This window comes from Tasmannia lanceolata, unplaced genomic scaffold, assembly GCF_043159265.1.
Source record: "Tasmannia lanceolata isolate RefF3 unplaced genomic scaffold, GAP_Taslan_0.1 ptg000003l, whole genome shotgun sequence".
Lineage (NCBI taxonomy): Eukaryota > Viridiplantae > Streptophyta > Magnoliopsida > Canellales > Winteraceae > Tasmannia > Tasmannia lanceolata.
The window spans coordinates 57,495,999-57,522,619 of record NW_027518680.1 but is presented as its reverse complement, the minus strand read 5'-3'; the positions used below and the strand labels follow the sequence as shown (position 1 = coordinate 57,522,619).

Sequence of the window (26,621 nt, the reverse complement as noted above, 5' to 3'; positions counted from 1 at the left end):
ATTTCGGCGTAGTTGAACTATTGTTGCTCTACCTCTGTCAACCTTTCTTCGATTCTCGTAAGTCGCTCTCTAGTGGAAGGTACTGGTGTCGGTTCTTCGACAGGGTTTGATGATAATTTGGAAGCAACAAAAAACCTATTTTGTGCTATGGCTATTAGGACATTGAAGGAGTACAGAGAAGATGGTAAGGAGAAGGAGAACAAGGGGGCCGAGGGTAAATGATATGCCTTCCGGCCCCGAGGAAGAAAAAGAAAAAAAAAGAGAAAAAAGAGAAGGATTAGGGAAAAAGGAGTAGGAAAAAGTGAAAAGAGGATTGGAAAGTAGGAAAATGATAGGGGATGTTAGGAGAAGAAAAATAGGGGAAATATGTTTTAGTTCAGTGAGACAGAAGGACTGATTTTTAGGATAGATTAGGTTGGATTTAATGGTTTGTGAAGAGGCTACGCTAGCCAAAGGTTCAACCTTTAGGCTTAAGAATTTGAAGAATAATCTTCCCTAGGATTTATTGACTAGTAGCTTGCCGATTGACATGTTACATATCCAGAATATACTTTGTATTGCAGTAGCTTGAGAGATTTGTTCTTTTGCTTCGCTTTGTCTGGACGTTCTAGCTAGGTTTTTCCTAGGGGGTGCAAGAGTTTGGAAGTGTTGAGTTCAAAGGGGGCAATATCACCTGTTTCCCCAGTCTTGCAAGATGATGTTTCTAAGGTTTTAGGTTGCTGGCCAGTAGTGAATGGTGGCCTTATCACGCATAGATGGTACATACTTTGTGGTTGAAAGATGATGTAAAGAATACAGTCTTTTGTGTAGTACAGGGATGAATATAAACCAATGTCAATGCTTTGTTTATCTCTTTTGGACTGGTGCCGGCATGTCTCCACCTTAATATTTTGTAATGTAGGATGGGACTACTGGTCCCGATTGCTTTCTTAATATTAATGAAATATGTCAATTTTCAAAAAAAAAATTTATAAGAAAAAGGCAATGCTTACCCTACACATACAGAACGGGGACAATCCATCAACTAAATTTGCCTCAACACGCCCATGCTTCACTTGACAATCTCCAACAAAGGCAGTAGGCCCTGAATCTTATATTAACCACTGCATGATTTATATGTCAATGAGAGCTCTCAATTGTGGCCTAGGATTACAGACTCAGTTTCGGGGCATCAGTCAGTGCTGGCTGAACAAACAGGAGCCAGTCCCTCGACCTGAAAAAAGTCCAATATGATACTAAGAACGGTATAAGTAGAAAAATATATAGATTGTTAGATATGTTTGATAAAAAATTTCAATTAAGATGGTTTTGTGATGTTCTAGAAAATATTAAGCTGTCATTTATTCATCGTGTACACTATTTATTTTTAATTTAGCATGTTCTGATTTATAGGTTGCAACTTTTGAGTTTGTTAAGTCTCAATTAACACCATCGAAGGCCAATACAGTCAACTATTAAGTATGCTATCATCAAATATATTCTATCTTCACTACTTATATTTGATATATTATTATTTTTATATGTAAGCAATAAAGAAAAGCAAAATAGACCATAATAACCTTAATCTTTACAACGTTTCTCAGTACTGCCCCTCAAGTTGGAGCGTGAGTATGCATCATTTCTACCTCGTCAACAGGTAACTGCATTTTTTTGCGTGATTGTCTTGGTGAACATTCTGACAGCTGGATTATGACCGTGGTTTTAAATTTCGGAAGAAATACTGAAATTTCGGATTTCGCCCGGGACGGAAAATCTAAAACCGAAACCGAAATTATAAGATTTTCACCGAAATTTCCACTGAAATTGAGATTGCCACTGAAATTTCTTCTTCGTATGATGCCGAAACCGAAATTTCAATCCTTGATTATGACTTGACATAAGGAATAGACATTTCTCTACTTGTTAGCTTAATTTACACATAGTGACAATCAACTTCCGTGCGCTCTGCTCGGTCATGAAATACTGGTTTGGTGGGAACGTGAACTGTTACTTGATTATCACAAAACTTTCTCATTGGCATGGACAAAGATACCTCAATGTCAAGTTGTAATTTTTTTGGCCTCATCTTTTCTCCAATTGTGTGCCGTAACTTTATCTCAATTCAACACTTGAATTGGCCACAATACTTAGCGGTGTTCATTCAGTTATATAACCGAACCGAACCGAACTAACCGATCCCAGTTTGGTTACCTATATTAAGCAACCGAAACCGAAACTGAAATTTCTAAAAATTGAAATAACCTAAACTGAATAATGATTTCGGTTATTCGATTAAAACCGAATAATGAAACCCCTAATGTTTAATATATTTTAAAAAGGGAAGTGATATATTCACCTTTTTTTTACTCTGGACAGCCCCCTCTAGTTTATTTATGACTACTCTCTTACTCTAGTGGGGTTGTCCCAAGTAAAAAAAAGGGGGTGAATATATCATTTCCTGTTAAAAAAGTGCAAAACAAAACCCCCTTCGGTTTTTCGGTTAAACCATTTTTTTTTACGAAAACCGAAAAATAGTAAAATACATAACCGAAACCGTCCCTAATCGCCTCATAACCGAACCGAAATAACCGAGCAAATTCGGTTCGGTCGGTTATTTCGGTTATAACCGAATAATGAACACCCCTGACAATACTCAGTTTCCTACTCTTGCATGCCCTGTGCTACAACTTTTATCTCTTTCTGATGGGCCCAATCAGCATTGGGTAAAGCTGATAAACTATGGTTACCTAGATACTTGTGTAGGCCCAGCATATCTTGGCAGCCACAATGCGATACAATACTTGTACCCAATACTTCTTGGATATGCTTGGTTGTCAACTAACTATTTAAGTTTTAAATAGAAGGCAATGTTGTCGAGTTAATTTTATGCTTCTTATTTGTTATCCTTGTAAATTCCTTCTCCCAAGTTAACCCTAGTTATATTGTTTAATTTTTTTTGTCTTGCATTGTATCCCGTGGTATGGAAGGCCTGTACATGTAATATATCCATGTCTTAGATCTCCAAAAAATGGCAAGTCGTATAACCGCTCCTCAATTTGTGTCCACTTCCATATCTTTATCTGGGTATCAAAGGTGATAGATGAAGGGATCATGAGGAGCATAGAGAATACCTACCCTGCCTAGGTATTTGGAGGGGTCCGGTATAATTCAAATCCCATGAAGAAGCACAAGTGTATCGGCATTGTATCCGCTTCTTCGGATTTGGAGGGATCCTGTATAATTCGGATCCCATTTATTGGCACCTGCAAAGAAGCACAGATTTATCGGCATTGTATCTTCTTTTTATGTTCCGTATTGACTTTTAGTGATACGATACAGATATGACAGCATATCCATTTTGGCATGCATGTGATTTTTAGGGTTCTTGTGTTTGCATAAAATGTAAACCGAGCCAGTTTTTTTTTCCTTCACTTCTTTCCCGCTGTCACTTATTTTTACTTTTTCTTAGGGATTAAGCATTGTTTGACCAAATGCCACTGTGGTCTGTTTTAATTGAACCAAAGTGCGAATTGATGGGTCAAAGGTCCATAAATCTGGCCAATTCAATTGTTTTCCTTGTTACGAATTAGGTGCAGATCACAAAAAATGCATCATCCATTGGATATGCCTATTTCTGATCAGATTTTATTGTTATTTATTAATATTTTTTTTTTTCATTTTTCCGCTTCTCAATTTTCCTTTTTCTTTTCATTTCCCATCTTTTAGTGCATGCTTAGTGTTCTTATTCACTGTTTGATGCCTTTACACATTTTTTATGTTTGACCCATTAATTTATGAGTCTATTTGCTCAATTTTATCTTCTTTATATGTACTTTTTTATTTTTATCTTATATTTTGATTTTTTTCACCTTTATTTTGCATTTTAATGTATGTTGAATGCCATTTAGCTAGATCTTTCAGACTTAAGCTGTAGAAGCCAACAACATGACGCAATTTCTTGTTTGAAGGAGCTCTCATTTTACTAGTTGAAAATGGTTAAAGCATTATGCTTCCTCTGCCACTAATTATTGATCACATTAATCAACTAGAGCATCTCTTTTGAGGCATATGGAATGCCGCGTTCACCATTGTAGCACCAAACTATATCTGAAGTCTGAACACACACACACACACACATGCCCAATGTATGCATGAGTACATTACTACATTTCACATGTCTTTTGGCTGAAGCTAAGCATCTTATTTAATCAATTGTTGACGCGGGACGTCTACAGAAGAGGTGTTCTAGGATTGTTGGGACTGTGCAAATTAGGGTTTAGGATCCTAAAATATCTTTTAGGTTGGAAAAAGAATTTCCACAAGGTTTAGGGTAAGTTTAGAAGTGCAGATATATGCCAAAAATGTGCAGACGAGGGTTTTGGTAACTAAGGGGCACGGAACAAAGCATAACGTGTAGAGATCAAGAATTGAAAATAAAGAGGATTAAAGCAAGAAATTAAAGGGAAAGCTTAGAGAAAAGAAATAAAGAAAGAGAAAGGAAGATATTACCCCTTAGGGTCTTCTCATTGGCAAGGGTTAATGCAAGCATGGGAGCAAATTCTTTTATTTCATTCATCAAAACATCATGGAAAAGGGCCATAGGCCTACATATTTATATACAAAACAAATCCACTTCTAGTACAACATGGACTCCTAATCTTATTATGACCTATATAAAAGATACCTCCTACTTCTAATAAAACATGGACTCCTAATCCTTATTATGACTTGGATAAAAACCTAATACATATTAAAACTCCTAATTGAAACTTACTATTTTTAATAACTCGTATTTAGTATTTTTAATAAAACCGAACTTACTATTTTTAGTAAATCCGTCCTTTTAGTAATTCCGCACTTACTAGTTTTAGTAATTACAAACTTACTATATTTAGTAAGTTTGATAAGGACACCTGCAAAAATACTTTAATGCGTTCCCTTAGTTTGATAATGACACCCCTTCTATAATAGAAGCTTAAAATTGAAATATGGGGCCGAGGATGGTCCCCCATCAATTGTGTATTTACTTTCTTCATGAATATTTGCAAGCATTTTTTAATCAATAGTGCATTTACTTTTTTCATGAATATTTGCACCAAAATGAAAAATGTACACTTTTATGTATCAATCATATAGTGCTTTTTAATCTTTTATCAACACCGGTATAGGCTTGGCTATGTGAAGTAACTGACACTGCCGTTGACTGTCATAGTCCTTTTCCTTTCCACGCAGGTTTGACTTTGGAACTTTCTATCCAGCTGGAGATGATGGCTCTCACAGTATGATTGGTGAAGGTTTAGGTGTGGGGTATAATATCAATGTTCCTTGGGAGCATGGTCAATGTGGTGATGCAGATTACATCGCAGTCTGGAACTATATACTGATGCCTGTAGCGAAGGCTTATAACCCAGACATGATTCTGGTTTCTGGTGGATTTGATGCAGGTTGGTTTTTTTTTTTTTTGGGTACCCCCACCCCATTTTAGGGCGGGACTAATCCCTATGGATGCGCAATCACCCCATTTTATTGAAACGTAATTAGTTATTCTTCTGAACATTTTTCATGCCCTTCATTACTAGCTTCTGAACTTTGTCAATAATAGCACCTTTTACTAGAAATTTATCATTGCCTTCAGGCAAGACCTGTTATTTTACCAACAAGAGATTTACCTTCCCACCACCAGAGCGACGATATTAAAGTATAGAACTCAGACGATACAATCATTGTCTTGGGGCTTGATGGATATTTGTCATGCGTAACTTATCAAGATTTCTTTAGGGAAGAGTGCAGAAGTGGTATTTGTTTATCTTTATAATACAGTCAAAATATGTGACTGTACTTTCTTTAACTGGCTAGGATCTCTGAAGTTGAACCTTTCTTGAAGGCCTGAAAGTGCCAAACCGTTGATGGGATGAGATTATGCATTATGCTTAGTTTCTTCTATTGACTCTTCCATTGTGTCTGTACGTCCTTACGGGTAGAGTGCCATAATCTGACATGGGTATCGAGTGTTGGATTTGACAAACCCCCCTAAAAGAAAGATTATTGGATTTGCCAAAATATTTCAATCAATTCTCAAATTTTAATTTTTTACATAATAATGTGTATAGCAAGTAATATATTGAAAATTTTAATAAGTTAAGACAACTATAATGTTTTGTTTCCATATATAAAAAAAACTTACTATTAGGATGTATGAAAATCAAAACATCCGATAATTGTAAAGCCGTGGTAGCCATATTCATAAAAAAAAGAAGATGAAAGAGATCTAGAAGTGTCACAGAGAATCCCAAAGTATTGGAATCCGACACACACCCGATACTGGTACTCCTCCCATTCAGAAGAATCCATGTAACAAGGATTGACTCTAATGACTGGGTTCTTACCCTTACTCATATTTTAGTTTCGGTTCATATTCATTATCGTTGGATACTGATTGTAATGTATATTTGACTTCTATTATATTTTTCAGCTTTCTATCCTATAATCCTTGACAGGCTTTTTAACTCCTAAACCATTGAAGAAATGCCTCTAAAATGGAACATTGATAACCCCTCATATTTGTTAAAATAATGGAACTCGTGTGATATCTGATGTGCTCAGAGCTGTTATTTTTTGTTAATTACTCTTTTTTAATCGCTGATGTGCTTTGAGCAGCCATTGGTGATCCGCTAGGGGGTTGTTGTGTCACGCCATATGGATACTCAGTTATGATGAAAAAGGTTAGCATTCTGATGCTTATTGTTTATATTTCATTGTTATCTAAGAACCATGTTTATGCAGCCTCTTAATCAACAAAATAAAATTGAATGGAGTTAGATCTGTTTTCATGCATGAATTTTTTGTTATCTTTTTCTTGTTTTAAATTATTTTTACCTTTTCTTTCAAGCTACATCCTTTTTTTGTTTATCGTGAAAACACCTTGGTTGAACAAATCCTAATTTGTAACATTCACTCAAAGAAATCCTACTAGTCCAAAAATTTCCATTGAATAACAAAAAAATCCTAAAACCCCAAACAACGCCTCTTATACAATTTCTAAATTTTTGGAGGACTGGGGGCCTTGTAGATGGGATCTGCATGGTGTTACGATGACCAACCTGGGAATTTTCTCCCCTCTCCTCTCCTCTTTCTTTCTCCCTTTAATGGTTTGATCTTGCTTGAGTTTTGGACCTTGCTGAGCTAAGAGATATTTTGACTGGATTAAGGACTGCATCACATGTTTCTTTTTGCGCTCACGGATGTTAAGCATTGTTTTATTCATTCTTGAGATAGAACTGCTTTCATGAATAAACATATTTGCTCCCTTTTTTAATCCGCATCTCATGTTGCTTTTTCACTTTGTGGGTCTAAAGCATTGTGTAGCCACATTTGACATAGAACTGTTTTCATGCATGATTTTTTTTTCCCTTTTTCTTGATTTAAATTATGTTTGCCTTTTCTTCCAAGCTACATCTTTTTTTTTTGTTTATCGTGAAAACACCTTGGGTGACTTAAAATGGTCTTTTTCTAATTTTTGTTTTGTATAGTTTCATCTTTGCGTTGCATGTTCTTTCCTGCACATCTCCTCTTCACTTGAGGGTGCCATGTGTTTTTTGTACTATTATAATTTATATATTTGTGACTATTATTTATTATTCTTAGTTTTGGGATGGGTTTGTTTGAGGGATTACTCTAAGAGTTGTTTATGTTTCACTTTGTTTTATATTTTTAAGCTGATGGAGTTTGCCGGGGGAAGAATTGTGATGGCCTTAGAAGGAGGATACAACCTCAACTCTTTAGCAAATTCAGTTCTTGCATGTGTTGAAGCTTTATTAGAAGACAAACCTGCCGTTGGATCTTCAGATGCCTTTCCATTTGAGTCAACACGGCGCGTAATACAGGCGGTAACGTAGTACTTTTCACTTCTTACTGACTACCTCTGTTGTTTTAGGTTTTAATTATTTGTTACCATATTCATTTTTACTGGAAATAAAATCTTTTGTTTTCAGGTCCGTCAGGAATTAAGTCCATTCTGGCCAACACTTGCTGACCCATTACCGCAAAAGCTATTAGTTAGCAGTAACCAAAAAAGTCCACTTCAGGTGTTGCTTTCTTCTCCTTCCTTTTTTTTTGTGTTATGGCCAAAGGTCTCACTTAGGGTGGGGAAAATGTAGAGGAAATTGAAAATGGCATTGGTCCGTAATTATTTAGTTTCACTGAAGGGTTATTGTGGATGGCGAAATGGGTGAGTGGATTCAGTGACTGGTTCTCAACCTCTCCCAATCGGCTACATAGAGGATGTGAGCAAATCAAAGTTTTCCTTTCTGGGATTTGTTTGCACACACCGAATAACAGGTTAAGAGTTGAACCCTAGTCCCAAGAACTAGGTAGGTAGCCATTCAAAACCCATTAGGCCTGAAGGGTGCAAAAGCAGATGTTTAGCTTTAAATCTAAACACATTGTAAACTGCCAGCGTGATACATGTGTGCAATAATCCTGACCAATCCTGACCAAAATCCTACAATGAGCCCCACTATGGATGAACCAGTGCTCATATATTGTATTCTCCGCGAAATGCAAATTGTTAGATTGATGGATTGCGGATGGATGATACTAACAGAAGTGAGTAAATAGATATGCGTCTTCCCTCTTTTGTTTTCTTTTGAGCTTTTTGTAAATAGAATTGCCTCTCAATTTTTTTTTCCATTTGCTTTTTGAGTGTCTTCTAATGAAGTTGATATTCTGTCTTCTTGTTTTGGTATTGGTGGCCCCCTTTTTACTTTACAGTTCTCTCATTGGATTTTTCCATAATTTCTTTTTCATCTTCTCACATGAATTTGTCTCCGGCTTTCTCTCATTGGATTTTTCCATAATTTCTTTTTCATCGTCTCACATGACGTTGTCTTCGGCTTTCCCTTGCGCTCTTGCCTTGCCTTGAGTTGTTCTAACCATGCCGACACATTCTTTCTGTGCTTGTTGTGCATTCCACGGTGGTCAACCAATCAATAAAATCCCCTGGTTGCTGCGTTCATTAGAAATCTAAGATGTCAACCTTCGTATCAAACTCCCTCGGACCTCTTTTCATGACATGGGCAGATCTAGGTTGTCTTTGATTTCATTTTACTCAACATGCAGTGGACGATAAAATATAGGGATAGAATGCAGATCCTTTGAGGTGTAGTTGCTATCATCACACTTCCAGGTGTCATAGTGATCTAATGATTGTGTAAGTTGCTGAATTTGCCTTCGTACTACTTCAATCTTCTCGTCTCTCGCCTCTGTGGGAGGATTTTAATATTGCCTCTACCCTAGACTTTCTTGGATTCTTGTGGGTTAAAGTCTAGCCAAATCTCAGCCAAACTTTGGCTCCGATGCCAAGTGATGCATTCCTGTGAAAGATATCTACACAATATATCTAAACAGTCCAAGATTTTGTTCATGTTGTTCGAGAACATAGCACAAATCTAGGGCATATATTGTTAGACTACCCAAAGACTTAATCCGAATGGTGTAAGAGTGCGTGGGCATGCCAAAGGGTAATGATAATTTCCAAAATTCAATTCAAGGGAGTAATCCATTCTGCCCCTTGGGATTGCATTTTAGGCGAATGAGAAGAAGAGGGGAACGTCACTTCTTCCTTGGGCTCTTAATGCCTTTAGAAACAAAGGATTTTAAATTAATTGCCAAAATGCAAGCCTAAATGCAAAGCCATGCAGTAATGCAAGCGACAATGTCGAAGTAGAGAGGCATTCTGTAAAATCACAACAGAAAGCACAAACTGACGCCAGTGCAGGGATATATAACGAAAACTAAAATGAAATGCTTACCAGCGTGGATGAATCCATTTCTTCTAGACTTCGTGTTCTTGGTTACAACTAAGAAGAATAAAAAGTGTGGAAAAGTAAATGTAATGTAAAACCGACCACTGACAGTTTGTTTGTCAGTTTCGGCTTATGTCTTTGGGAGGTGTGGAAGGAGGTGTGCTTCAGTAGGGAAAACCGACCACTGATAAACCAAATTTGGAAGGCTCCATTGGAAGGCATGGTCAAATTATATTTTGATAGCTGTAGTTTGGGTTACCCCAGTCCTGCAGGTATTGGTGGAATATTGGGGGATTCTAGTGGAGGAATCATTTGGGCTTTCTCGGGACCAATAGGATCCTCTGACAGAAGTCAAGCAGAAGCAAGAGCGGTATATCTGGGAATAAAATACCTAGATCGAGCATTAATGAATAGTACGATTGTAGAGGGAGACTCGTTGAACGTGATTCGTTGGCGTAGAGGGGCGGTTGTGCCACCTAGGAGATTTGCGAGCCTTTTTTATGAGTTCCAGGATCGGATAGAAGGATCCTCAATCACTTTTACCCATGTCAGGAGATGGCTAATAGTGAAGCCGACAGATTGGCGTGCGTAGGTGTTGGAAGAGCGGGACTAGAGATGTTTGATTTTTTGCCCCCCTGACAGTTCTGCTCCTTTGCTCATTGTATTTTTTCTTTTGCTCCCGGAGTATTGTTTTCTCTCTTTGTACTCTTTTTGGGGTGGGCCATCTCGGTCTTTCATGTCTTTAATGACATTTTTACCATTAAAAAAAATAAAGTAAATGTAATGTAAAGATAAATTAAGACATGTTTGTGTTGGTTTAGAGGCCTCTTCCTTGGACACAGTCATCTCCTTATATAGATTTCTATGGCAACCGTCCACAACAGCTCCTGATCTTTGGGAGAAAACCTGTCATATTGTCAACTTCCTATTTTGTATTTCAAATTCTAAATATCATCACCCCTATTTTTGAGGAGAATGACCGTTGGCGGCTAACTGTCATAATTCCAACAAATCAACAACTGACAAATGATTTGGTCCCACAGGAATCATCTTAATTCAAAAATGGGCGTAACAGTTATGTGATATCTTAGCAAGGATAAATCCAGACAACAGTTAGTAATAATCCAATAATAGAGAAGAGAGAGAAAGAGAACTTACTAGAAGGAAAAGCCTTAGAATCCAGGTCCACTCCGAGTCAAAATCTAGGAAGTTGAAGCACTAGGAGAGTAAAAAGTCTTTTCTCAATAAAATAAAATCCAAAACATATCAAAATTTGTAATCTGATAAGAATGTCTTTGGAATTAACATACGCTCCAGTTTGAACTTCAGTGAGAGAATCATCTCACCCATGATCGTCGTGAGAGAAACGTCTTCATACAATTTATCATAGAATTTACCATTTCAAAAAAAAAAAAAAAAAATTATTGTAGAATTTAAGTATTTCTACCTTTATTCTGAGTCCCGATTCCTTTCTTGCACTAAACAGACCGATCCTCATCATAGTTCCATCCCTCACAATCATCACATCTATACCTCAAACCTCATTCTGTGGCTCGATGTCGATGAAAAACGTTGATGTTGGTGCAACCTCCATTCAACTCTTCATCAACATCTTTTTTGCTTTTTGGTTTTACTCCACGTGGTGAATCCACAACTGATGTGAGTCAACTCTAGCCTTTGCGACATTTATTGGAGAATTACCTCGAATTGATCAAGCCATTCATGTGGGTCAATAGCCTTCATCATTTCCATCATGAATACTCAAATAATTTTTTGAATAGAACTGACTGTAATTCCATTTTGATGCAAGTAAATTACAAGGAATCTACCAAAAGTAGAAATCATGCTCAGAGTAGAATAAGCCCACAAACAATCCAAAAGAGTTTGCATTAAAAAAACAATCCAATAGATTTTCACAAACAATGCTAGAGAGATATAAACTGATAATATATTTGATCAAAACATAATTAAAGTATGGTAAAATCTAGAAGAAAATTTTCGTAACTATTCATTAACCTCTTGAATAGTATGTCAAAACTTCATAGATATAGGCTCAAAACACTTTAAAACCCTAGTTTAAACCCAACCATTGGTTATGATCAATAGCCCCCGACCAATCGAAATACTCTACGTTCTATTTAGAGCAACCCAAAATAAAAGAAGAAAGAAAATATGTTACACGTTCCTATCCAAGAAACCTAAAAAAAATCAACTTCTAAAACTATTGAACTTCTACAATTAGACTCAGAAAAAGGATAACATTGCCCCGTTACAAAAGGCTTCTTTATTGTTTTATCTTTATTTGTTTCTATATTCGGTGCCTTTAGTGTTGCTCTAGAAAATGTAAAGTAGGTTGATTAGATTTTTAAACCCATTTCTAGGCAAATGATAAATGATTTTGGGGGTTTCACTTATCTAGAAAATGTAACCCATTTCTAGAAAATGTAAAGTAGGTTGATTGCCTAAATCTTGGGGATTTCTTGTTGATAAACTTTAGTAAAGAGGGTTTCAGGTAACTTTCCCTTTTTATTATTTATCTGTGTTGCATTTAATGCCCATGCTATGTATACCTCTGTATGCTCTAACATAATGCTGTTGAAATTACAGCCTATTTTTATCCCAATCTCTGACTCTGAGCCTGAGGACCATGTGGAGCTCTATGAACTGTCAGAATCCTCTGGATCTGCATGTCAAGGGAACCTTGTTGAGGCTCTTGATGATGTTATCCTACCCCTTTCGAAGCTGAAAGTTGATGAAGGTGACTTTGAGAAGGAGAGCTCTTCAAATCATTTCTTGCCTCATGAGGATACTCCATTGCTGTCATCTGATCAAATTTTAGATGGTTCTGTGCCCTGGAGATCAGTTTACTCACAGGTCTATGTTTGGTATGGTAGCTATGGGTCAAATATGTGGAAGGAAAGGTTTCTCTGCTACATTGAAGGTGGTCAGGTAAGATACTTAGTAGAGCATGCCATGAACCCTCCCAGGTCTTAGTTATCAATTCCGTTCCGGCCGGAATGGACCTGAATTTCGGTTCCGGCTCGGAATCCGGAACGGTTTGGGATATTTTTTGTTTTGGCCGGAGATTCCGGTCCATTCCGGTTTGACCCTTTTACCCTCATTTTATGACCGTTTATGACCATTTTATGGCCGTTGGAAGGGTATTTTTAATGAATATGCCTTTTGGGACACATATTTTGGACTATTTATTAGTTTTTTATCCTTTTCTATTGATTTTTTATTTTTTGGGATTTTTTTCATATTTTTAATATTTTGTTGTGTGACCGAAAAGTTTTGACCGGAATGCACCCGAATGACCGAAATCCCACCGAAATTTCGTTTCGGTGGCCAAAATGGAATGGCCACCGAAACGGAATTTACAACTATGCTCCCACCCGAAGCCATCCACCCTGGATATTGAAACATTGCTAATTAGTTTTAACCTATATAATTTCCTGCTAATATTTTTTATGTGCCGCCTAATACTAGAATATGTTTGTGAATTTTATAAATTTCTGTACAGATATGTTGCCATTCTTAGTTTACAGGCTATTATGATGTGGATACACCATTTGTCTATGTACATAGATCAGCTGATGACAAATGGTTGGTGGTTTGCTAATCACTAATTTCTGCATATGTGCGCGTGTGAGCGATTGAATGTATCAATTTCAGTAACATATTAGTATGTATGTACAGACTATAGACATCTTGCTGTCTTTTTTTTGGTTTCTCTTGGAGTTACCTTTTTTCGAGTGATCAGCTGATAAACTGTTGTTGATTTCTGCATATGTTTGTGAATTTTATAAATTTCTGTACAGATATGTTGCCATTCTTAGTTTACAGGCTATTATGATGTGGTTACACCATTTGTCTATTTACATAGATCAGCTGATGACAAATGGTTGGTGGTTTGCTAATCACTAATTTCTGCATATGTGCGCGTGTGAGCGATTGAATGTATCAATTTCAGTAACATATTAGTATGTATATACAGACTATAGACATGTTGCTGTCTTTTTTTTGGTTTCTCTGGGAGTTACCTTTTTTCTAGTGATAAACTGTTGTTGATTTAATGATTTTTCAAAGATGGGCAATTACTTCTTTTCCATTATCTGTTGCTGTAACTTTTTCATGATATGTTATGAAAAGAATCCCTACTTGCTGACCTAAAATGGAAACTAAGAAGTAGTTTGGTTAGTTTTAGAACTTCTTCTGCTGATTTGGACTTCTATTACTTCTTCAAAAGTGGCGCATATTTTAGCTATCCCATTTTGTTTTTCTTTGTGGTTTCTAATACAGTTTATTGTGTGACCTTTTAAGCAATGATTTTCTCACCCATAGAATTGCCTTTTAGGTGATGGGCATGCAAAAGCCATGTTCCGGATCGGCAGATAAAAGCTTGCCAAAAGAGATTATGTGGAAGAAGGTGCCTCATTGTTTATTTTTTGCACAGTCCCATACCCATACATGGGGCGCAGGAGGAGTTGCTTTTCTTCATCCGGAGAGTCAAGTTGGCGATGAAGCTTACATGTGCATGTATAAAATAACGTATGTAGTCGATGTAATTATGCTCCAAACTTTCTGCAAAATTCTCTCTCTCTCTCTCTCTCTCTCTCTCTCTATATATATATATATATATATATATATATATATATATATATATATATATATATATATATATGTAAAATTGTCTCTCTCTCTCTCTCTCTCTCTCTCTCTCTATATATATATATATATATATATATATATATATATATATATATATATATATATATGAGAGAACATTTCCTACACACTTGTGTAGGTAAGTTACCTACACACTACCTTAAAATAACGTGGGGGTCCACATTGTTTGGGTGATCCAAACAATTCATTTGAATGGTCCTCACATAGATAGGGTGTCCACAAAAAATCAGATACATAGGATCATCCCAACCCTACGATTTGTGGAGGTAAAATGGACGTGTATAAACCTTCACAAATTAGTCCATTTTTTGCCTCCATAGTTTGAATGGTTAGGATGATCCTATGGATCTGATTTTTTGTGGACACCCTATCTATGTGAGGACCATTCAAATGAATGGTTTGGATCACCCAAACAATGTGGGCCCCCACTGTATTTTAAGGTAGTGTGTAGGTAACTTACCTACACAAGTGTGTAAGAAATGTTCTCTCTCTCTCTATATATATAGCAGAAGAGAAAATGAGAGAATTATTTGAATTTCTCCCAAAATTCTATGAGAATTACACATTACTTTTTTTGACTTTTTTTAACAAAGGCACCCATTCAACCCACATATTTTCAATCCTACCCCCGCCTTTATGCTTTTTAACAAAGGCACCCATTAAAGCCACATAATTTCAATCCTGCCCCCCTCCTTGATGCTTTTTTAATTATGGAAACCTCTATAGATTGGGGGGCTAGGATCAGCCTATGGAAATGATTTTACTGGCACAACCTATTGATGTTGTGTTCCATCACATGGACGGTTTCGATCAACCTCTGATGTGGTCCGGGCAGTTCTTTCTCGGCCCGTGCATCGCACGGTGTTTTTTACTAGTGTGTGTGTGTGTGTGTGTGTGTGTCTATATATATATATATATATATATATTTATTTTATTTTTTTTGAATGGTAGTATGATATATTAAAGAAGACTGAGGGAGTCCCCCTTACAGAACTAGAAGAGAAACAAAAACAAAATACAACAAGAGATGAAATTAAGGAGGGAGAAAATCATATAGAGTGAGAACTTGATTTGACACTCCATCTTTTGCTAACTTATCAGCCACCTCATTAGCCGATCTTCTCACCTGCTGAAAAGATACCGACATATCTTGGACGAGGTCCTTAATCTCATCAAAATATTGAAGAAAACGCCAAGGGGGATCCCGCGAGCCTCTGAGCCATCTTATAACATTCAACGAGTCCCCCTCCACCACACATCTAACTGAGCGCCCCTTTAACAAGCTTAAAAAGCCTTGATGCACTGCCCTGACCTCTGCCTCGTTCGAATCAGCCCTACCGATGGGCCCCGAAAAAGCCTGGAGAACTACACCGTTACTATCTCTTAAAACACCCCCAATCCCAGCTGGTCCAGGGTTCCCCATACTGGAACCATCGAAGTTGAATTTAACGATTCCGGCAGTAGGGGGGCTCCATTTAGGGGTTAAAACAGGCCTGGTTTCCTGACTCTCGCAGACCAATGTCCACCCTTCTCACAGGTCATAGGCCGACACAAATCTGAATAAAGGGAGTGCCCTTGCCCAAGATATAATCAGAGTAATGACCTGAATAAATAGTAAAAGAGGAGATTTAGTTTTCCCTACAAAAACTCGGGAATTCCTTTCTTTCCAGATGACCCATAAGAATGCCATGAGTGTCAGCCATCACAAACTCTTGCCTTTTCTGCCCCATGGTATACATTTCCATCCGTCAATCAAATCTTGCAAGCCGGAGGGGAACACCCAATTGATGCCAAATCTTACTAGAATCTTCCCCCAGACCTCCCTAGCTACTCGACAATGAATGAAAAGGTGATCCACCGTCTCCCCAGATTCAAGGCACATAGAACAGTGATCAATAATCAGCATATGCCTCTTTCGCAAGAAATCCACTGTTTGGATCCTATTTCTTATGGCTGACCATCCGAAGAAGCAAACTCTAGGGGGCGCCGCAGATTTCCACACCTTTGCTGCCAAAGCATTGCCCTCAACAGACACCATACTGTTGTAAAATGACTTTACCGAGAATCTGCCTGAAGAAGTGTTTACCCACAACCTTTTGTCATCCCCCGTGCCACTGACATAAGTCTCAGCAAGAAGCTGAAATAGTTTGTTCACCGATGGCAACTCGCGGTCAAAAAAGTTCCGACGAAAGAGAGGCTGCCATATAACTTTACCATTATAACTTTACCATAATTTCTCTCTCTCTCTCTCTCTCTATATATATATATATATATATATATATATAGAGAGAGAGAGAGAGAGAGAGAGAGAGAGAGAAATTATATGGTGCAAGGCCTTCAAACAATAAGGCCCTTGTACGGTGGAAGTACCAACCTTGCTATTTGATCCAACAGCAGCTTCTCAAAAAGTGAGCTACTATTGGATCAAATATCAAGGGTGGTACCCCTACCGTATTGTTGTAAGGCCTTACGCCATATAAAAACTCATATATATATATATATGAGAGAACATTTCCTACACACTTGTCTAGGTAAGTTACCTACACACTAGCTTAAAATACAGCGGGGGCCCACATTGTTTGGGTGATCCAAACAATTCATTTGAATGCTCCTCACATAGATAGGGTGTCCACAAAAAATCAGATCCATAGGATCATCCTAACCATTCAAACTATGGAGGCAAAAAATGGACTAATTTGTGAAGGTTTATACATGTCCATTTTACCTCCACAAATCGTAGGGTTGGGATGATCCTATGGATCTGATTTTTTGTGGACACCCTATCTATGTGAGGAGCATTCAAATGAATTGTTTGGATCACCCAAACAATGTGGGCCCCCACTGTATTTTAAGCTAGTGTGTAGGTAACTTACCTACACAAGTGTGTAGGAAATGTTCTCTCTCTCTCTCTCTCTCTCTCTCTCTCTATATATATATATATATATATATATATATATATATATATATATATATATATATATGAGAAAACGGTTCCTACACATATGTGTAGAGAGTTCTCTACACACTAGCTTAAAATACAGTAGGGGCCCACATTGTTTGGGTGATCCAAACCATTCATTTTAAAGGCCCTCACATAGATAGGGTGTCCATAAAAAATCATATCCATAGGATCATCCCGACCCTACGATTTGTGGAGGTAAAATGGATGTCTTTAAACCTTCACAAATTAGTCCATTTTTTGCCTCCACAGTTCGAATGGTTAGGATGATCCTATGGATCTGATTTTTTATGGACACCCTATCTATGTGAGGGCCTTAAAAATGAATGGTTTGGATCACCCAAATAATGTGGCCCCCACTTTATTTTAAGCTAGTGTGTAGATAACTTATCTACACATATGTGTAGGAACCGTTCTCTCTCTCTCTCTCTCTCTCTCTCTCTCTCTATATATATATATATATATATATATATATATATATATGGGGAAAGTGATTGTGAGCGGCCCCTCATATAAACTTATATGAGGTGACCGCTAAAAACATGGTGGGCCCACATTTTTGGGGTGATCCGAACCGGCCATTTGATAGGCCCTGACGTAGATAAGGGGTGCCCAAAAAATCAGCTCCATAGGATCATCCCAACCCTTCGTACTATGGAGGTGAAAGAGGAGAAAATGGATAGGTAAGTGGGCAAATTTATACCTGCCCATTTTCCCCTCTTTCACCTCCACAGTTCGAAGGGTTGAGATGATCCTATGGAGCTGATTTTTTGGGCACCCCCTATCTATGCCAGGGCCTATCAAATGACCGGTTCGGATCACCCCAAATATGTGGGCCCACCATGTTTTTAGCGGTCACCTCATATAAGCTTATATGAGGGGCCGCTCACAATCACTTTCCCCTATATATATATATATATATATATATATATATATATATATATATATATATATATATATATATGAGAAAATAAAGTATGTGCAGCTGCACTGATAAGCTATCTGTGCATGGGTATATAAGACATCCCTATTGGTTCATTACGTGGGGATCCAAAGCATTCATTTGGAAGGCCCTTCCATGGATAGGGTGTGTACCAAAAATCAGCCCTTTAGGATCATCCTAACCCAATCAAAGTTGGAGAGGAAAATGGACAGACACTGTGTGTCCATGTTTCTGCCCATTTTCCCCTCCACAAATGGCAGGGTTAGGATGATCCTATAGGGCTGATTTTTGGTACACACCCTATCCATGGAAGGGCCTTCCAAATGAATGCTTTGGATCCCCACGTAATGAACCAATAGGGATGTCTTAGATGCCCATGCACAGATAGCTTATCTATGCAGCTGCACATACTTTATTTTCTCTCTCGCTCTCTCTCATATATATATATATATATATATATATATATACCGTTCTTGCGCTCGAGCGCAAAAAAGCTTATCTTCACTCGAGTGCAGGAAACATGGTGGGCCCACATTTTTTTGGTGATCCTAAGCATTCATTTGAAAGGCCCATCATGGATGGGGTGTGTACCAAAAATAAGCTCCATTGGATCTTCCTAACCCTTCCATTTAGGGTGAAAAAATGGGCAGATTTGTGGACAAACAGTATCTATCCATTTTCTCCCCCACAAATGGACACCCGAAGATGGTCCAATGGAGCTGATTTTTGGTATACACCCCCATCCATGATGGGGCCTTTCAAATGAATGCTTAGGATCACCAAAAAAATGTGGGTCAACACTTGTTTCCTGCACTGGAACGTAGATAAGCTATTTGTTTTCTCACACAACACACACAGAAAATTGTTTCTGTGCTCGAGTGCAGAAAACAGGGGTGGGCCCACATTTTTTGGGGGATCCAAAGCATTCATTTGATGGGCCGTATCATAGATAGGTTGCATACAAAAAATCAGCTCCATTGGATCATCTTAGGCTGTCCATTTGTGGAGGGAAAAATGGACAGATACTGTTTGTCAACATATCTGCCCAGATTTTCCCTCCACAGGTGGAAGGGTCAGGATGATCCAATGGAGCTGATTTTTAGTGGACACCCTATCTATGATAGGGCCCATCAAATGAATGCTTTGGATCTCCCCAAAAATGTGGGCCCACCCTGTTTCTGTACTCGAGCTCAGGAACAGTAAGCCCCCCTCCCCAAAACCACCACACACACACACACACGCATATATGAGAAAACGGTTTCTACACACAACTGTAGATAAGTTATCTACACACTAGCTTAAAATACAGTGGAGGCCCACATTGTTTGGGTGATCCAAACCATTCATTTGATTGGGCCTCACATAGATAGGGTGTCCACAAAAAATCAGCGCCATAGGATCATCCTAACCCTTCGAGCCGTGGAGGCAAAAAATGGACAGATTTGTGAAGGTTTATATACGTCCATTTTACCTCCACAAATCGTAGGGTTGGGATGATCCTATGGAGCTGATTTTTATGGACACCCTATCTATGTGAGGGCCAATCAAATGAATGGTTTGGATCACCCAAACATATGCCCTCCACTGTATTTTAAGTTAGTGTGTAGATGACTTATCTACACAAGTGTGTAGAAACCGTTTTCTTATATATATATATAGGCAATGCATGATGATGTCAAAAATTTCTATGATGTAATTTTTGAAGTGGTTCATGTATGCTAATACCAATGTTCTATTAATCAATTGTACTGATATTTATTCGCAGGCTTGAGCAGTTAAATGATGTATTGCTCCAGGAGAACTGTTCATTCCATTATACGGAATCCCCATTGTTCGATTTATCTGCTTTAGATTTTGTTGCAAAAAACAAGTCCATGCAACTGGACGCTCTAAAGGTACATCGTGGTTGTTGGAACATAGAAGATTTTTCTTTAAATAATAGCCTGAACACCCATCTAGTTTTCTTGTACTGTGTAATTTATCGAGTCTCCATATCTCATGCTGCATTTTCCTTGTCCTATGATTTGTTCCTAGCAACATTTTGAACAATCTTACACGATACGATTTGAATCACATAGAAAATAATTTAAATCGATTGATTGAATCAAAATGCAACCGAATCGTGTGATTGATATTGAATCGTACACTTCGATGTAAAATCACTGAATTGTGCGATTTGAAATGGCCTACTGTTGCTTGGTTTGTGTGGTCTATGAAAATGTGCAATCCATTCATTAATGGCCTCAATAAAAAAGGGGAAATGATATATTCAGCCATTTTTCTTCCTTGGGCCACCCGCTTGTAGTGTAAAAGAAGTCATAAATACAATGGAGTAGGCTTGCTCAGGGAAGAAAAGGGGGCGAATATATCACTTCCCTAAAATAAATAAAACCCTAAATCTATCCTACGAATCCCACAAACACCATCGCTTTCCCCATTTGCATTGTTGCTTGCCGAAGGAGGAGGAGGAGGCCTCAAAACCCCATTTCCTTGTGCATGAATGTGTTGCCCATTTTTCTATATCTTGTTGGCAAATTGTGATGGATTAGTAGATTCATCTTTCTTCATATATACACAAAGTGGATCTAATTGCAAGATGGGATTCCTTTACTTGATCATATTAAAAGGTTTTAGCTTGCCCTCTCACCATCCAACAAAAAAGTAACACAACCCAAACACAACTAGGAGCTGTTGTCATCTCAATTGTTACAAAAGAAGGGGATTTTATTGAGAAGCAACTATGAGGGTTTGATATCCAAATCCTTCTATCATGACTTTTCATCACAACGAGAGCCTTGTGGTGCCCATTGTTGACATTGGCATGACATTCTAATCTCCTCAGGGCCTACTTTTTGGGTCTTGATGTACCCCTCTTCTTTCACATCCTTTGTGGGGCTTGTTCATTTTTTTTTGAATGGTATTTGTGGGGCTTTTTCGTGAACCTGACTTTTGCAAGTGATCCATTGTTGGCATAAATCAATGGGTAGCAATCAAAGGCCCTCTGTTTCTTGAAAATTTGCTTTATGAGTTACATTTCTCTCACATCTAAACTAAACTCAACAAAGCCTTTGTCCCAAACTAGTTGGGGTTGGCTAAATGAATCCTGTAGAAAAATTTCATGAAGAAGGTGGAAGGAATCTACCTAGCTCTAATCCTGGCTCTAGTTGGGTTCTTCTACGTGGATCATTTTCTTCCATTCTATCCTATCCAAGGTCATGTTCTCTATTATGTTCCTAGCTATCAAGTCTTTCCTCACTGTTTCTACCCAAGTTGTTTTCGGTCTGCCCGTACCACTTTTTACTCCATCAATTTGGCACGAGTCCCCAATTCTCACCGGAGTATCCAAAGGCCTACGTTGGATATGTCCAAACCATATTAAGTGGTGCTCTCTCATCTTCTCCTCAATTGGTGTCACCCCCACCTTTTTAGTCTTCATTTTTAATTCTATCTAACCTTGTGTGGCCGGACATCCATCTAAGCATTCACATCTCCGCTACACTCATCTTATGCACATGCTGCTTCTTGGTGGCCCAACATTCTGAGCTGTACAGCATGGCTGGCCTCACAACTGTCTTATAAAACTTTCCCTTCAACTTGGTAGGGATTTTACAGTCGTACAGAACTCCAGAGCCAATCTTCCACTTCAACCAACCTGCTCTTATTCTATGGTTAACATCCTCTGCAATCTCTCATTCTTTATGTAGAATTGAACGAAGATAGCGAAAGATATCCCCTCTTAGGTACCTCATGTCCAGTCATATTTACTACGTCCTCGTCTCGCCTCCGTACATTATTAAAGTGCACTCCATATACTCTGTCTTAGTCATACTCAGTCTAAAACCTTTGGATTCCAAAGTAGTTCTCCATAAATCTAACTTAGCATTTACTCCTGCTTTGGTTTCGTCGATTAATACTATGTCATCTGCAAATAACATGAACCACGGCACCTCATCCTGGATAACCTCCGTAAGCTCATCCATAACTAGCATAATTGGAAACTGATCCTTGATGCAGTCCTATTGTAATTGGAAACTCACTAGACGTGCCATCCGTGGTTCCGACACTAGTTACTGCTCCATCGTACGTATCCTTAATCACATCAACATATTTAGTAGGCAATTTTTTCCTTTCAAGGACCCACCACATAACACTCCTGGGAACCCTATCATACGCTTTCTCCAAATCAATGAAAACCATATGAAGGTTTTTTTTATTTTCTCTAAATCTCTCCATTAACCGCCTAATCAAGAAGATAACTTCCATAGTCGATCGTCCGGGCATGAAGCCAAACTGATTCTCTGACACCTTAGTCTCTTTTCTTAGTCTATGCTCAATTAACCTCTCCCAAAGCTTCATGGTGTGACTCATTAGCTTAATTCCCCGGTAATTGGTGCAACTATGAATATCCCCTTTATTCTTATAAATAGGTACTAATGTACTCTTCCTCTACTCATTAGGCATCTTCTTAATCTTCAAAATATTGTTAAATAATCTAGTTAACCAAACTAAATCCACATCACCAACGCATCTCCAAGTCTCAATAGGAATATCGTCATGCCCCTAAGCCTTACCTAATTTCGCATTTTTCATAGCTACTCTTACCTCTGATGCTCGGATTCTACGAACAAACCTCTGGTTTGTATCATCAAAAGCGTTATCAAGTTCTCTCAAATTCACTACAGGCTCTCCATTAAACAACTTATCGAAATAGTATTTTTACTTCTAAACACAGCTTTATTTATTTATTTATTTATTTTTGAAAGATAAAACACAGCTTTATTGGAACCATGTCAATCTATTTTCTTGTGATATTTATCTAGGTTTGTTGTGCACTTGTACTTCAGTGTATTTGAACGCATTTCTCTTATTTTTACTTGTATATAAAGCATGAACTAATATTTGTGAAGTGGTTTATGTTTCAAAATCATCATACCAAATCTGATATTGCTATTTACTGAAGTTAAATAGCTAAAATGTTTGTAATGTGATCTTGGCTACCTGGATTGCCTTTTGTTGATTTCCTAAACAGCGTGCCATTTTGCTCTGCAGGGTGGATGGTACTCTAATGTCATTTACATGGGGACGGAGCAAGACCTTCCCATATTGACTATGACGTATGTTCCTCACAAAACTGTTAAATAATTCTCTGATGTTAAATTCACTTGATTTGATTCAGTTGTTTCCTTGATATTAAGCTTTGTTAATAGTTTTTTCTAGAGAAAGATCCTAACATGTTTACCTTATCAGCCAATATTCTTCATTGTTCATCGACTTACTTGACAGTCAAGAAACCAAGATTTAAAGGCTTGAAATTCGACTGAGACTCAGACTCTTAACTGCCTATTGACTTCAAAATTGGTTGTATTTGATTGACTTTTTAAGATTATAAAGGCCAATGCTGCAGTTTGGGTTTTTGAGTTCTAGTTTTCAATCTATTTCCCTTGGATTATGAGAAGATCAGGATACCCGTTTAAGCAAGTTTTTGGAGTTCTCAATTGAGCTTTAAAAATTAAAACAGGGCGGGAACTAAATCTTTTTAGAACAGAATATATGACATACTAAATCTTTTCAGAACAGAATATATGACATGCCCTGTAGCTCATTATACAAACCCATGCCCAGTCCTTTTCAAGCAATGATGTTGTAAACTTGTAAGTCATGGGTTTGGATTGCCAGAATCAGGAAAATCCGAATCGAGATCCTATTCCAATTCTGCTCGATTATGGCATTTGGTTCAAATAAATTAACGGACTAAGGGGTGGAATTGAACCCGGGGCAGAATAGATAGGGGAATTTATGGTGCCATCTGTTTTCCACCCAAGACGTTGTATTCTGAGTGTTTTCATTTTCATTTATGCCATTATTTCTTTTCGAGCTGGGAAGTTATATTCTTATGCTGTACATGTTTTCATTTATTTGATCTACATTTGTACAGGTGCCCCCTTTCGGATATTGAGAATTTTAAATCTGCTAAGATACCAATGTGTGCTCCATCTAAAGACTACAAAAATACCTTGGTGAAAGGCCTGGTAGAAGGGAAACAACTATCTGAAGTGGATGCCGCCGATTATGTTGATGGTGCCTCTGCGAAACAGTTATGATCACCTTGTATCCTATCCATTTTGTACATTCGGGGAAGCTATCTTTTGCCATCTTTGCCACCTTTAGAAGTAATCCAGTTACTAGGTATATAATTAAAAACATATTTGTGTCTACAAGTTGTCAATTCCTGTGAAAAAAATGCAGATTCATCTATCATGTATGGATTATGTTTTGAAACTGCTTATAATTCATCTATCTTGTATGGATTATCTTTTGAAAATATTTTGTATAGTCAATGCAAGCTCACAGTTTCCAATCAAGAAGAACAGTTCTGATGTAGTGGATGCAGCAAGAGCTGAAAATTTTGATATCGCTGACTTAAGTTGCTTTAGAGTAAGGAAGAATCAGTTTAAAGCTGTTATATGACCCAAGAAAGCCATCAAAAGCCGACAAAAATACATTTAGGGGCCGTTTGGATACGTGGATTTTAGAATCCTGGATTTCCTCAAAATCATGGATGGCAGATGAAAGGAGACTGTCGTTTTCAGATTTCATGTCCTTTCCATCGAGCCAGAGAGCAGGAGGTCGTCCCGTTTCCAGGTTTTAGAAATCTCAGGATGGGGGAGAGATTTTTAAAACCTAGATTTCTTACTTTAAATCCAAGAAACACTGTCCGGACAGCATACATCAGCTTGATCATGAACCCTCCTGTACACTATTTTCAAGCTAGCTTATCCAAACGGCCCCTTGCGTAGATTTTAGAATCTTGGATTTACTAAAAATCTTGGATGGGTGACGAGAAGAAGGAGACCGTCCATTTTGCTTCTATTTAGAATCTTGGATTTTAAGTAAGAAATCCAGGTTTTAGAATTCTCTCCCCCATCCTGAGATTTCTAGAACCTGGAAACATGGGATGATCTCCGGTTCTCTTGCTGATGGAAAGAAGGGCAAGAAATCAAAAAACGACGGCTAGCCTCCTCTCGTCTCCCCTCTACGATTTTAAGGAGGGTTTTTGTTAACGAGTGCCCCCTTGTTCGGGTGCATTAGGAACGTGTTTTTACTCACGTTTCGAGAATGTTTTGTGATTTTCATAGGGGCCGTTTGGATATGTGGATTTTAGAATCCAGGTTTTTAGTTTGAAAACAGTGTAAAAGAGGGTTTATGATCAAGCTGTAGTATGCTGTCTTGACATCATTTCTTGAATTTTAAGCGAGAAATTAAGTTTTTAAAAATGTCCCCTGCATCCTGAGATTTCTAAAATTTGGAAATATGGGAGGATCTGCGACTCTCTTGCTAACGGGAAGAAGGGCAAGAAGTTAAAAACGAGTAAAAAATGACGTCTGGTCCGCTTCTTCTCTTGTCTTTTAGCTACAATTTTGAAGAAATCCCGAATTCTAAAATCCGAGTATCCAAACGGCCACTAACTGTTTTAAGACTTTTTGGATGGAAATAAGTGTGAAAACACGTTCTCAAAGCACCTCAATGGGTAATGCACCACCCGAATGGGTTCAACAAGTACTCATAATCCTATGTTTTGATGATTAACAAACTCAATTTGTCAATTAAGGATTATTAGGCCTAATGCTCTTTGGTGGTTATAGTATTGTCGAGATTCAAGTCCAAGTATTCTCAACATTGCACCTCAAAGAATGAATCAATCGTACAAGATAATTCAAAGGCAAGAACAAAGCAAGCCACTCGTTAACAAAATCCTATTTATGTTTTGATAATGACACAAACTCACCTTGTCTTGTCCTTATTCATTGGCTGCTAAGTGGTTTTTGGGAATTGTAATTTCTTTTGACAAACAACGTGAGTTTGTGTCATACCATTCAAAAAAAATCGTGAGTTTATGTCATTATCAAAACATGGTAGTGCAAATATCAGTAGCCTAAAAAATTTAGACCTGGCAAGAAGTGACCAGGTCGACCTGACCCTTTTCGGGTCTGGGTCACTCATATGTGACCCATTTGAAAACGACCCACGGGTCCACCCAGCCCTTAAAAACTGGGCCGGTTCAGGTGGACCCGTGGGTGCCCGTAGAGAAGTGAAGCAACATTTTATTTAGAGAAGTGAAACAAACATTTTATTTTAGGCCTTTTTCCCATAGTTTTCATATTTTCAACCACTTTTTCGTAGTTTTTTCTGTGATTTTCCTATAGAGGTACCTTCATTCAGTATTTTTTTCCGTAGTTTTTCTAATTTA

The 26,621-nt window shown here is 37.8% G+C and overlaps 1 protein-coding gene across 1 annotated transcript in view; it reads left to right on the top strand.

The window, feature by feature from the left end:
- Positions 1–24,754, top strand: part of HDA05 (histone deacetylase 5) — a 50,000-nt gene extending 25,246 nt beyond the window's left edge. Inside the window, exons 5-13 of the mRNA XM_077366780.1 lie at positions 5,212–5,423; positions 6,637–6,701; positions 7,695–7,865; positions 7,971–8,063; positions 12,390–12,731; positions 14,140–14,333; positions 20,139–20,268; positions 23,423–23,487; positions 24,309–24,754. Of these exons, the coding sequence (XP_077222895.1) occupies positions 5,212–5,423; positions 6,637–6,701; positions 7,695–7,865; positions 7,971–8,063; positions 12,390–12,731; positions 14,140–14,333; positions 20,139–20,268; positions 23,423–23,487; positions 24,309–24,474 (1,438 nt within the window). The 3' untranslated portion in view covers positions 24,475–24,754. The remainder of the gene's footprint in view (positions 1–5,211; positions 5,424–6,636; positions 6,702–7,694; positions 7,866–7,970; positions 8,064–12,389; positions 12,732–14,139; positions 14,334–20,138; positions 20,269–23,422; positions 23,488–24,308) is intronic.
- The last annotated feature ends 1,867 nt before the right edge of the window (positions 24,755–26,621 follow it).